The 12,397-nt window shown below is 44.4% G+C and overlaps 1 protein-coding gene across 8 annotated transcripts in view; it reads right to left on the minus strand.

The window, feature by feature from the left end:
* Positions 1–1,789: 1,789 nt before the first annotated feature.
* The window catches only part of PCNT (pericentrin), a 128,776-nt gene continuing 118,168 nt past the window's right edge, over positions 1,790–12,397 (minus strand). For 7 of the 8 annotated variants that reach the window (XM_063079045.1, XM_063079056.1, XM_063079032.1 and 4 more), the window contains 6 exons: positions 7,541–7,660; positions 6,568–6,800; positions 4,857–4,933; positions 3,333–3,474; positions 2,637–2,763; positions 1,790–2,214 (listed from right to left, as the gene is read on the minus strand). In XM_063079045.1, the coding sequence (XP_062935115.1) occupies positions 2,167–2,214; positions 2,637–2,763; positions 3,333–3,474; positions 4,857–4,933; positions 6,568–6,800; positions 7,541–7,660 (747 nt within the window). In that variant the 3' untranslated portion in view covers positions 1,790–2,166. Of the gene's footprint in view, positions 2,215–2,636; positions 2,764–3,332; positions 3,475–4,856; positions 4,934–6,567; positions 6,801–7,540; positions 7,661–12,397 lie in introns of those variants that run through there. The other variant, XM_063079064.1, reaches the window with a different exon arrangement.

The following is a 12,397-nucleotide window of genomic DNA, read 5'->3' on the forward strand; positions in this document are numbered from 1 at the left end:
CTTCGTGGACTCTGACTGATACAACATCCTGTATTTGATTAAGACATTCCTGGGACAAACTAGTTGATCGTGATGTATTTTTTCCCCCAACTTTCAGTATAAAAATTTTCCAACAATAAACAACCATATATACTAACTAGATTTAATATTTTAAAAAGATTTTTCCATGTTTACTTAATCCATATACATGTGTGAATGTGTGTCTGTATACATTTTTTTAACTGAACCATTTCAAAGCAAATTGTATGGTAAGGCTCTTTATCCTTAAGTAATTCAGCATATAATCCCTAAGAAGCATTCTCTTATATAACCATTATTATACCTAAGAAAATTAACAATAATTCCCCTAAAATCTACTATCCAGTACAGATTCAAATTTAACCAATTACCCCCAAAAATGTCTTGATAGTTGCCCTCTCCTCAGATTTAGGACCAAACAAATTTCACACATTGCACTTGGTCACATCTCCTTAGTTCCTTTTAACCTAAAACAGGCTGCTCACTTTTGTTTTCCCACTAACGTCTGCTTGATGACACAAGCCCAGCTACTGCAGAATGCACCATGTTTGTCTTTTCTCTCCTGGTTTCCTTTAATCTGTTCCTCCATCTGTAAACCAAGAGTCAGGTGTGAAGATTGGCCCTGGTTGCGCCTGGGGGAAACGTTTTTGGCAAGAGAAACTCACAGGCACTGCTGTGTCACTTGGCACTTCACCAGGAAGCACGCAACACCAGGCCGTCTGTTATGATTAGCTGGACGCCCCGGTCAAGGTAGATCCTACCAGATCTCTGCACTGTAAAAGTGAAATTTCACCTTGGTTTTAGCATCTATTGCTGAACCTAACCTGAATTGATCATTTCGATAGGGGTTGCAGAAGGGGGGTTCTCTGTGTCATTCCCTCTATAGTAACTGGATGGCATTTTTCTGTAAAGAATTTTCCCTTATCAACAAAAATGACCTACTGTTTCTCCATAAAGGGCAGGGTGAATGCCTCTTTCTTTTAAATTATTAACTTCCATTGGAACAGGCTGGTGTGACGGTCACCTCCGCTGGTAGCTTTAAATGAACCCACCCCCTATTTAGCTCAACACTGGTATACCTGGGTATTTATTTTTTCAGTATTTGATAATTTCAATTATTATTCTTCTGGACACTGAAAATGAAGAGACATTTCTTGGGCTCCTGGGCCTGGTTAGGATTTTGGCTTCAGCAACATCAGGCAGAAGAGTGAAGAGCTCTTGAAAAAGGTGACCTGAGAATAGTGCTGACTAATACTCAGAAAACGCAGACATGAGTCAGTGTGGAAGGTTGAAAGAAAAATCCATCACCAAAACAAGTTAGGTAGCAATTTAGAAAAAGTTGTTTTATATTAAAACCTAAGCGCAGCAGAATAAATATGTTCAAATAAATATCATGCTCAAAGATTGTAAAAACATACTGAGATAGTTATACCCATATAGTACTTTTGGTAAAGGATACTTGGCTGGATATTACCGCATGGTATAAGTGAGCATGAGAAAAACTCAGACCATAGTCATGAGAAGCAGATACACAGTGGCAGCATCTTACAAAAATAAAATAAGAATCCAAGTAAGATTGAGCAATACGCAAGTGGCTACTTGTCTTTACTAAGTGAAGAATGCTTTGCATTCCCCTGAAAATTTTTGCCTTCCAGGAGTTTGACATAAGTTCCAAGTCTGTGTTTTGTTTTGTTTTGCTAGTGAGAAAAGCAAACTAAATAAAACTAAAAATACAATACAAGGGCTATTCACAAACAAAATAGTGCTTAAATTTTATTCCTTCTTTTTGTGTATTTTCATTTTTAAACAAAGTTTCCATCTGTACACATTAAGAAAATAAACAACAGGAAGCCATTCTCTGCTTACCCTTTTTGGAGGCACACAAGTGGCTCCACCAACAGGCACAGAAGATACGCCCATTGCCCGCAACCCAAGTGCTTGTGGCCTCATGAGGGTGAGGAACTGAGACACTGAGAGACTACGTGGAAGACACCCCATTTGGCTTTGTTTGTAAAGGTGAGAACACTTAATTAGCAGGACTCATGGGCAATGAGGAATGCCCATGCCACACCATGAGCTTTCCTTAGGAAAAGGAAGAAATAAATCTTTCCTTCAAATGGACTTGTCACAGCAAAAGCCACAGGGATTTTATTCATTGTTTAATCTTCTGGTGTCAGGATTTCTTTGAAGTGGAATCTAAATGTAAATAAGAATGAGATAGCAATTTGTTACAAGGCTTCACAATTTTGAAATGCTATCACTGAATTCATCTAAATTTTAGTAAGATATCGATTATAATTAAAATATACATATAGTGGTTTAAGTTATTATATTTAAGAAACACAAGACAAATTATATCCTGGCTGAAATAAGATCTTTATGTCCCCTATCAGTGTAAAAAAAAAGGACCAAAAGGCCCAGCTAGTGATTAAGTCACACTGGCCCCAATCCTGGGGTCCTCTGTTTACAAGTTTGTGAGATATCTTCACTTATAATTTTTATTCTGATACTATTGACAGCTAACTATTAAGAGTGAAAACTAACAACAATTTTTAAGCTGAATATGACAGTCTTCTCTACATTACTTTAATAAATAGTTAGACGTGGACTTTTATTACCTGGTTGTACCCCCCCAGTCTTTGCTGGATCATTTCTAAATGGTGAATATATTCTGTCAAAGACTCTTCCGGATCTTGAGAAGCAGTCAGCGATCTTTCTAATCTTGAATTTGGGGATGGAGTAGATCTTAAAACAAACCACCACACCAAGAAAAAAAAAAAAAAAGAATTGAGCTCAGCTGCGGCCGTGAAGGGTGAGCGCAGATGTCGGGGGCATGACTCACTCTAGGGCGGTTTCCTTCATGTCCTTTCTTTACCACACAAGAAAAAAGCACGGCTTTTTAAAAAAGTGCCTTTCCCTGGCCTTACCAAACTGCCTCTTTCCCTGGAATGAAACCTATATTTCTTCCTACCCTTCGAGTGGGCCCTGGGGAATGTTTGTGTAAATTTTCACTTTCCACTGACGAGCTTCCAAATCACTTCCAGGTGGGGAACAGGTCTTACTCACCTGGACATGGAAGAGGCCCTCGGACTCATTTATTCTCTCAATAAATATCACTGCACCAGGCCCTGGGGCATCACAGGCCTCCCCAACAGAACTGGACTTCCAGGCCGTGTGGATTCGTGCTGATGTGGTCCCTGCCTTGCTCTAGCACTGGGCCAAAGCCCGAACTTTCAAAATACATCTGAGGATCCACGTTGGTGGGTGGAAGATCATTAGAAGAGGTGAAAAAGCCTGAATGCATCACAACTGACCTGCCCCTCCTCCTCAGGGAGGCTGTTGTTACAGGTCTGGAGTGGCAGGTGGGGTCCCTGGCGTGGCCTGAAGGCACATCCCGGGTTGGTGGGGACTCTCTGGTTTCAGGTGGCGACCGGTGCTGCCGTGGTGCTCGGGGTCCTTTCCCCAGAATAATTTAAATAAGAGATTAGGAAAAGAAATGGATGCATTTTAGTAAGAAAGCCCATCTATCAAAATCTAAAATTTGTAAGCTTTTAAGAGTCTTCACGGCACTTTCAAAACATTTTTTTTTTCCCTATATAAAGATGACCAGTAAGGGGATCTTAACTGTTGACTTGGTGTCAGCACCACACTTTCCCAAATGAGCTAACAGGCCATCTCTATATAGGGATCTGAACCCGTGGCCTTGGTGTTATCAGCACCACACTCTCCCAAGTGAGCCACGAGCCAGCCCCTTTCAAAACATTGTTAAAGAACCCAAGTTATTGTTATTTTTTTTTTGTCTTTTTCGTTACCGGCACTCAGCCAGTGAGTGCATCGGCCAGTCCTATATAGGATCCGAACTGGTGGCGGGAGCGTCGCTGCGCTCCCAGCGCCGCACTCTCCCAAGTGCACCACGGGCTCGGCCCAAAGAACCCAAGTTATAATACCACAGTTTAGAAAGCTTTGGTAGAAACCTGAGTTATGATCACCTGTACTTACTCCCATGAGGCTGACCCTGACTCCTATCATCCGAATCTGTATAGGTAGCTCAGGAGGGGTGCAGGGTGGGGCGTGGAGAGTGGAGGGTGGTGCCTCTATCAACTCTGAGCAGAGGGCTCAGGAAGGAGGGGCAGAAACCCTGGACACCACCAGGTGTGGACCAGAGCGGGGCAAGCTATCCTGACTGCTTGAAGGTTGAATCAAAGCCTTTTAATTTCAAGAAGTAACTATTAAAATGTGAAAGTCAAAACCAATATGGAAAGTCCAGTCTCTGGCTGTCAGCAGTGGCCCAGGGAGCCAACCCCTGCCCCACATTGGCTGTGAAGGTTCACACCTGCCCTCCTAGAGACTGAGACAAGGGCTATCAAGCGTCCTGCCTTCCAGGAGGCTCCTCTCCTGTTGGTAAGGCCAGCTGTGCACTCTGCACATGGGCCAGCAGCAGAGAACTTCACTGTTTGAGCCAAAAATAAACAATGATGCTCTAAGAAGAAAGCCAGGCAGTATGAAGTTGAACTTCACCTGCTTCTGGAGAATAAAAAAGACCACTTTATTAAACACTAATTATTAAAGAATGAGCACATTGGCGTTTCTGTACTTCTTGGTCGTTGGTGTGCTCCTCTGAACCACTCTCATCCACTGACATCAACTGTGTGAACCTCGGTCTTACTGTACTCATTCCCAGCCAGCCTCTGACAACTGCACTGACTGAATTCATGAACTTTCTCATCATTCTTTATTACATTCCAACTGGACGTGAAAATGACTAGAACATTACTGCAAATGCTATGAGTAGAAAGAGAGGTCTGAGAATCACAGCTAATGGGCAGCAAAAGTCCCACCTGGGCGGGGGGCTCTGCCTTGTGCTAGAGTTCCTTTCCGATCTACTTCTTGCCATTTCTTAACCAAAAAGCGTAATCTACAAAAAAAAAAAGAAGACAAAACACATTTAAAACTATAGCAAAATGGGAATGAAAGGAGCAATGAAAATCCCAATGAGACCAACAACCAGCATCTGGGGCCTCACTGCCCATGGGGAGTGCAGACCCCACAGCCGGTTGGTCGGCCAGTGTAGACCTAGCAGGCTGGGCACACACGTGGAGAGCTCGCCATGCCCTCCCCGTGCCACAGCCAACACCCTAACGAAGCCCTCCCCATGGCGCTTTCAGCCCAGTGTGGACCACCACTGGCCCCCAGACTCCCAGCACAGCACAGCTCAGGGTTGTCAGACTCCAGTTCAACCCAGTCTGCAACACCAGTGACGGAGCCCCACACTGCTCCCATCTGGTCTTCAGGATGTTCAGCCTTCATCCCGTCAGTAATGCCCCTTGACAGGCTCAGGACACAGAGACCCTGGCCCTCACGGAGTCAGTAGATGGAGAGTGCAAATGGTGTGGGGGGTGACCAGTGTCCAAGGAGGATGGGTGGGGGTCCCAGATGCCCTCAAGGCCAGCCTTACACCAGCAGCCCCCTCCTCCACGGAATGGTGGGACACCATAAGTTTCCTCTAGATGAGACCCATCAAGGCCCCTCAGAGGCAGCCGCTGCTCTGAGATGCTGCTGTTCTCCTGATGGGAAGATGCTGGAGGCAGGGTATGGAGTTTACCTCCCCCATCTATCACCTAAAATGCTTCCTGGTCAGGACATCCTCCCCACAACACAGCACAGACAGACAGGTGGGTGGACAGATAACAACGGACGGCCTATGGTTGGGAGAGCTCAGAGGTAAGGGCACCAGGTGCCCTGAGGCTTAAGATGGCCTACAACACACTCTAGCAGGGCCCCTGCTGCCCTCTTCTGCCTGGCACACTGGCCCGAACAACTGGATAGGCATGGTGCCTGGTCTCTGAGAAGAACTGGACTCCCTGCCCGCTCCCTGTATCCATACTGCAGACGGGCCAGAGCATGGCCATGGGAAGACACCTCTGGGTATCAGGGAGCTGACACAGCTACACAATTCTCAATGGGCAAACGTTTTTAGAAATTCAGTAAATTTTAAAACTATAAAATGAAACGAAATTTCACCACTGTAATTTTTGGGACGATCAAAATTCCCAATAACACCGGGGAGCTGCATTCCTGCTCCAAAAATGACACCCTGTGAAATGCTGGCTGGGGAACCGACAGAGCCCTCCCAAGAAAGACATGAATGTGGGGGTGGAGCAGGCAGAGAACGGGACACTCAGAGACGGGCCAGGGTCAGGCCCCAAGCGCATCTCGGGTCAAAGCAAGGACAGAGAGGCCTCCCCTGCCCTACAGCTGGGGCTCCCCCAGGTCTCACAGCCATGCCCACAAGCACAAGACCAGCCCACCACCCTCAGTGAACCATGTTCCTCTATGCACCTAGCTCCTCTCGTGTAACATAGTTCTGACTAAAATATAGAAAAACTGAATTTACAACATGGAATGCAGTTTTAAACCTCATTAGATGTATCTGTTGGCATAATCAATCTTGGCATGAAGCCCGTTATGGGGCAAGGTGTTCCTCTGTAATAAGGCATCCTGAAATCTTACAACAGAGGCAGTCACACCTACAGGTTGTAGGGTGCTTACCTTAATGTGGCGATGACCACCCTGACGGCTGTGCGGAACCTGGTGAAAGGACGAGATGTGCTGATTTTCTTGTCTGCCTTGGAAGGAAACACCCCCAAATGGGCTATCATGGAGAGTGTTTCTTGTTCAGAATCCTGGAATCCACCAATTAACAGTAAAAGATACTTCTTTTGATAAATCAGAGCTTTTCTAAAGCTCTCTGCTCTTAAATAATGCAGGTACAATTTTTCCATCTAAAAGAAAAAAAAAATAGTAAAAAATCTCAGGAACCAAAGCATTTTTCTGACAAACCCATACAGCATGTTTGCACCAATGCTCTTCACAAAGAACCAGACTGTCTTTCCCTTAGCAAACTACCACAAAAGTTAGACTTGTACAACGTCCACAGCCAGAAGCAACTTGTTATCAAAAGATGGGTCTGTGCTTATCAGACAAGATCCAGAATCATCAGCTGAGCCCCAATGAAGTCTCCTTGAATTTAATCAACTCTCATCATGGGTTCTACAGACATCATGTGGGGTGGAAGAGCTGTGTGAAACCAGAAACCTACACAGAACTTGTTGTCCAATTTCTGATAAGCATTTTTTGCGTGAGAGAGGGTCGATGGCATGCCACACTGTCAAAACCATCTCTAGCAAATCACTGGTCCAAGATTTCTTCAGGCTGCTGCTGCAGAGCACTATGTGCTCCACCCCTAACTCGTGAGCACAGAAGCTCTATGTCTGCACAACCAGAGCAAGTTTCAAATCAAAATTTTTCTTTTTAATTTCCTTTCCTCGCTGTGACTTGACTGCTAAAAGCAGCATGTCCTCCCGCTGTAACAGGCAAGCATTTGGCACTAGTGTCGGCAGCTATGCCCAGCAAACAAGAACCTTGTGGTCATGAAAATGCTTTTGCCTGCAGTTAGCAAACCCCAAATTTAAAAGCAGCAGCGACACTCTGTAGCCTGTGCTGCATATGGGCTCAGTCTTACTTTGACATTGCAGGTGTTTGCTTCCTCGTTCGCAGCTGGCGTGGGCAGGCTTGGGTCTGAGTGTTGTGATGAACTCTGCAAAACTGCCCGGTCTTGCTTCCGTGCAGACCTGTCCAAACTCTGCAACAAACCACAGCCAGCAGTGTCTATAGAGCTGCTCTCAAGTGACAGCATCTTGGGAAGAATGACAGCAAGCAGGGCAAGACAGAACATGACCATTCCGCACCACAACCCCACCCCCACCCCCGAGGGAGAAGGTCGTGCTCTCACACCTCGCATCTTCCATGGCTGCTCCAGAGACTTCTGTAGGGGGAGGCCCACCACAGGTGGGAGGGGCCCAGAGTGCACATGAGGCTGGGGACCCAGTGGGGGCAGCGCTAACTGCATGGATGCACACCACGCCCATGTCCCTCTTCACCTGCAGTGTCTTTTCAGTGGTACCCAAGCTGTTACATAATGTTATCAGCGAGATAATTAAGACTATGGGGAATTATTACATGCCATGTACTGAGGTATGATTGCACGAAAGGTACATTTCAATAAAAACAAACACCAAATACTTGTAAAATAAGCTTTCAAACTCAAAGCTTTAAGCCTTAAGTGCTCTCACACAAATGCCAACCAGTGGCGAATGCAAACACCTATTAAATCACACAGGTAAGAACATCAGTGACAGCCTCACACAAGGGCCACTCAGGCCAAGGGTGGGCAGTGTCCCACCATGTGGGCAGGGCCGTACATACAGCAGTTTGAAAAGGAAATCAAAGGAGACAGGTCGTGCCAACCTATGATGCCAGAGGGAGTACCCAAGGAGGGGGGTGCCTGCGGAGCAGCCCTCTCATAACTGCCCTGACAGGGCAGAAGGAAAAGACTATTCTGAAACACAGCTTGGGTTGTTTCCACAAAGAACACAAGCGACCTCGGACTTACAGGAGGAAGTACTCCACCAGCCCACCTTCAGTCTACTCGTTAAAAACATTATTTCCTGGTTTCTTCGTTAACATTCACATAAAGGACAAAAAATGTTCTACCAGTGACTATGGTTTACAGTCCACATAGGCCCAACAGGATGACCTAAAAAGAGAACCTCAAAACTCTTCCTGAGTGAGCTCCAGGGAAGCAGGCAGGCTCGGAACTGAGGCCCAAAGTGGCTCTCTTAGGAGCCCTTGTAAAAATTCACACCCAAAACCATTCGTTAGTCATGGGGTCTGCTTGGTGGCTGAACCCCGTATCATGAGTACAGTGTTCCCTTTACCTTTACCTGATATCAGAGCTTCAAAATAGACAAAGTAAAACTGGACAGGACTGAGGGAAAAAACAGACAAAGCCACAATTTCATTAGTAACTGACACAACAGGAAGAGACTCGGTAAGGTCACAAGAGACCTGAACTCTACCACCAACCATCTGGACCTGGCTGATGGTACGAACACCCCACTCCATGTGTTCCACGTGTCCACAGAACACTCACCAGGAAAGATCAAATGCGGGGCCATAGAACAAGCCTTGTTAAACTTAAAGAAACTAAAATTATCCAAAGTATGTTCTCTGACAAAAGCAGACTTAAACCAGAAAGCAAAAGCAGGTAGATATCCGGAAAATACTCAGATGTTTGGAAATTAAACAATATTCTAGTAAATAATCCATGGGTTAAAAAGGAAGTCCAAGAGAAATAAAATATTTTGAGGTAAATTAAAATAACAACATATCAGAATATGTGGGATGCATCTTGAGCAGTGCCTAAAGGGAAATATTTAGCATTAAATGCTTAGTGACAAAGGAAAAGCCTCAACTTAATCATTTAAGCTTCTGTCTTAAGAAACTACAAAAGACTATACTAAACCCAAAGCAAGCAGAGTGAAGGAAATAATAAAAATAAGAGTACTGTCAATAAAATTGAAAACAGAAAATCTATGGAGAATTTCACTGAAACTGAAAGCTAGTTCTTAGGGGGAAAAAATCAAAATTTATAAAACTCTAGCCAGATTGACCAAAAAAAAGGCCACAAATCACCAACATTAGTTACTGTGATATAATAAGAAATATATATATTGGTCTCTCCCCCAGTTCCTGATACAGAACTCCTAAGACCTTCCTAATTTCTAGGTGATAAGTGCATTTGACACGGAATTCCAAAATCCCTTGGAATTTCCTGGGTGACAGGAGCCTCTTCTGTTCTAATGAGGTGACTCCTGGTGGACTCCTGGATATCCTCAGGGTGGGGGCTGGTGGCCAGGGGGACCAACCCTGTGATTAGAGGGTTGGAATTTTCACCCCCCACCTCTGGGGAAGGGAGAGAGGATGAAGGTTGAGTTGATCTCCAGTGGCCAATGATGTAATCAACAATGCCTACATAATGAAGCCTCTGCAAAAATCCAAAAGGACAGGGTTTGGGGAATTTCTGAGTTGCTGAATATGTGGAGGTGCCCGGAGCACACCCCTTCCCCATATCTTGCCCCACCGTGTCTTTGTCTGGCTGTTATTCTGTGTCCTTTGTATTATGCTTTACAATAAATAGGTAAACAGGTGTTTCCGAGTTCCATGAGCTATCTTAGCAAATTAATCAAACCTGAGAAGGGAACTGTGAAAACCATGAATGACAGCCAGTTGGTCAGAACCACTGGTCACAACCTGGGATCTAAGGTTGGCAGCTGAAGTGTGCGCACTCTTGTGGGACTGAGCCCTTACCTTGTGGGATCTCATACTTTCTCTAGGTAGATAGTGTCAGAACTGAGTTAAGTTGTAGGACACCCAGTTGGTGTCCAGTGCAGAACTGCTTGTTGGTGGGAAGAAATCTCCATGCATTTTGGTGACCAAAGGTGCAGTACAGTGTGGTGTGTGAGAGAGCAGGAAAAACAGTTTGGTTGTTTTCCCCCTCATCTATTACCAGAACAAAAGATGGGGCATCACCACTGACCCAACAGACATAAAAGTACATTTAGGAAACACTCTGTACAGCCCTCTGCACATAAATTCCACAACTAAGATAAAATGAATTAATTCCTTAAAGGACACAAAGTACTAAAACTTACCCAAGAAGAAAAAAGGAAACTGAATTGTCCTGTATCTAATAAAAAACATCAAAGCTGTCATTAAAAACTTTCCAAAAAAGAGAACACCTGGCCCAGATGCTTTTGCTGGTGAATTTTAACATACATGAAAGAAATAATATCACCTCTACCTAATCTCTTCCAGAAAACAAAATAAAAGGGAACATGTCCCAACTCATTTTTTGAGGCCAAAACCAGACAAAGACAATACAAGAAAAGAAAACTCTAGATCAACATCCCTCATGAACTCTGGTACAAAGTACTCAGCAAACTATTAATAGATCAAATACAGCAGTGTATAAAAACGATAATATACCATGACTGACAGGGTTTTTTTCTGGGACTTGTAGAGTCAAGCCTCAACCTATCCCTCAGGCCATAAACAGAAATTCAATTAAAATGGGTCACAGACTTAAATGCAAAAAGTAAAACTATAAAACTCTTGGCATGATCTGTAAAAGAAAAGAGGATCAATGTCACCGAGATGCTGGAACAGAGGATCCTGGCGTCACTCCCCCCACAACTGATCAACTTACGACTATTTAAACATAAAAACTGCCATCCTATAATCACTGGAACTTGGGGAGGTGGAACAGAGACCCACTGAGTCCATGAAGGTGCAGAAAGCTGCGGCAAGGAGGAGGAATTATTCCACCCAGACCCAGCTCCAGCCACTCACAGAGCAGCTGCCTAAAGGCAGCAAAGCCACAGTAGCACCCTTTGCATGAAGCTGCTTGGAATCTGCAGGGGAGAAGGGTGCCATAAACACTGGCCAAAAAAAATCACTTCAGCATGCACCATCCCATCCCATTTCCTACACCAGGAAAGCTGCTGGTGAGCTTCCCCAGTGCCTGCATAGGACGGGAGAACAGAATCACCAGGATATCAGGGAATCTTTGTGGGAGACTTGTGCAGGGCCTGCCCCACAGGAAATGTCTGCAGTGCTGGGGGGTAGAGGTGGGGGATTGATCCACCAGGGGAACATGGGGGAGCAGAATGGGCAACTGATCTGCCTTCCAATTGGCACAGGTGTCACATGGTGGAGACTGGTCAGTGTGATGGAACTGTAAGGGGCACGGTTTGCAGGAAAGACTCAGTCCTGGGCCAGAATTTCCACAGCCCAGTGGCATTTTGTAGTAACCCCAAATGACCTGGAATAATCTAAATGACCTAAACAGCCAACATTTAAAATCAGAAACAACAGCAAGACAGCAATTTAGCTCAGGCAGAGTTCAAGTTCCAGTCCCAAGTTCAAATTCAGGAAATTTCCCCCAATCCGGGAATTAACCACGGGATAGGAAATTAGTTCCAGGGCAGTTTTTAAGTAGTGGTGGTTGCTATTAATCCACCACAGCATGGGGAAAAAACCATAGACCAATGATAAAGTTCTGATTTTGAACATTAAAGGTCTAATATCACCAACAAGCACTTATAAAACCTGGAAGAGGTGGCTGTCTCCTCAAACACACAGGCATCAATGCAAAAACACAAAGATCAAGAAAGAACAGAGAAACATAACACCACCAAAGGAAACCAAAGTGTCAGAAACGAACCCAGAAGCAAAGCAGATTCATGAAATATCTGACACAGAATTAAGAATAATCCTCTTAAAGATGTTCAGGGAGTCACACAAAAATACAGATAGAAAATTATAAAATATTTGGAAACTAATCAAGGACAACAAGAAACTTGACAAAGAAATAGAATCAATTTTTAAAAAGCAAATAGAAATTCTAAAAATAAAGAATATGTTGTCTGACTTGAAAAACTCAATAGAAAGCTCTAATAGCAGACTTGATCAAAGAGGA

Source organism: Cynocephalus volans, chromosome 1, assembly GCF_027409185.1.
Source record: "Cynocephalus volans isolate mCynVol1 chromosome 1, mCynVol1.pri, whole genome shotgun sequence".
In the NCBI taxonomy this organism is placed as follows: domain Eukaryota; kingdom Metazoa; phylum Chordata; class Mammalia; order Dermoptera; family Cynocephalidae; genus Cynocephalus; species Cynocephalus volans.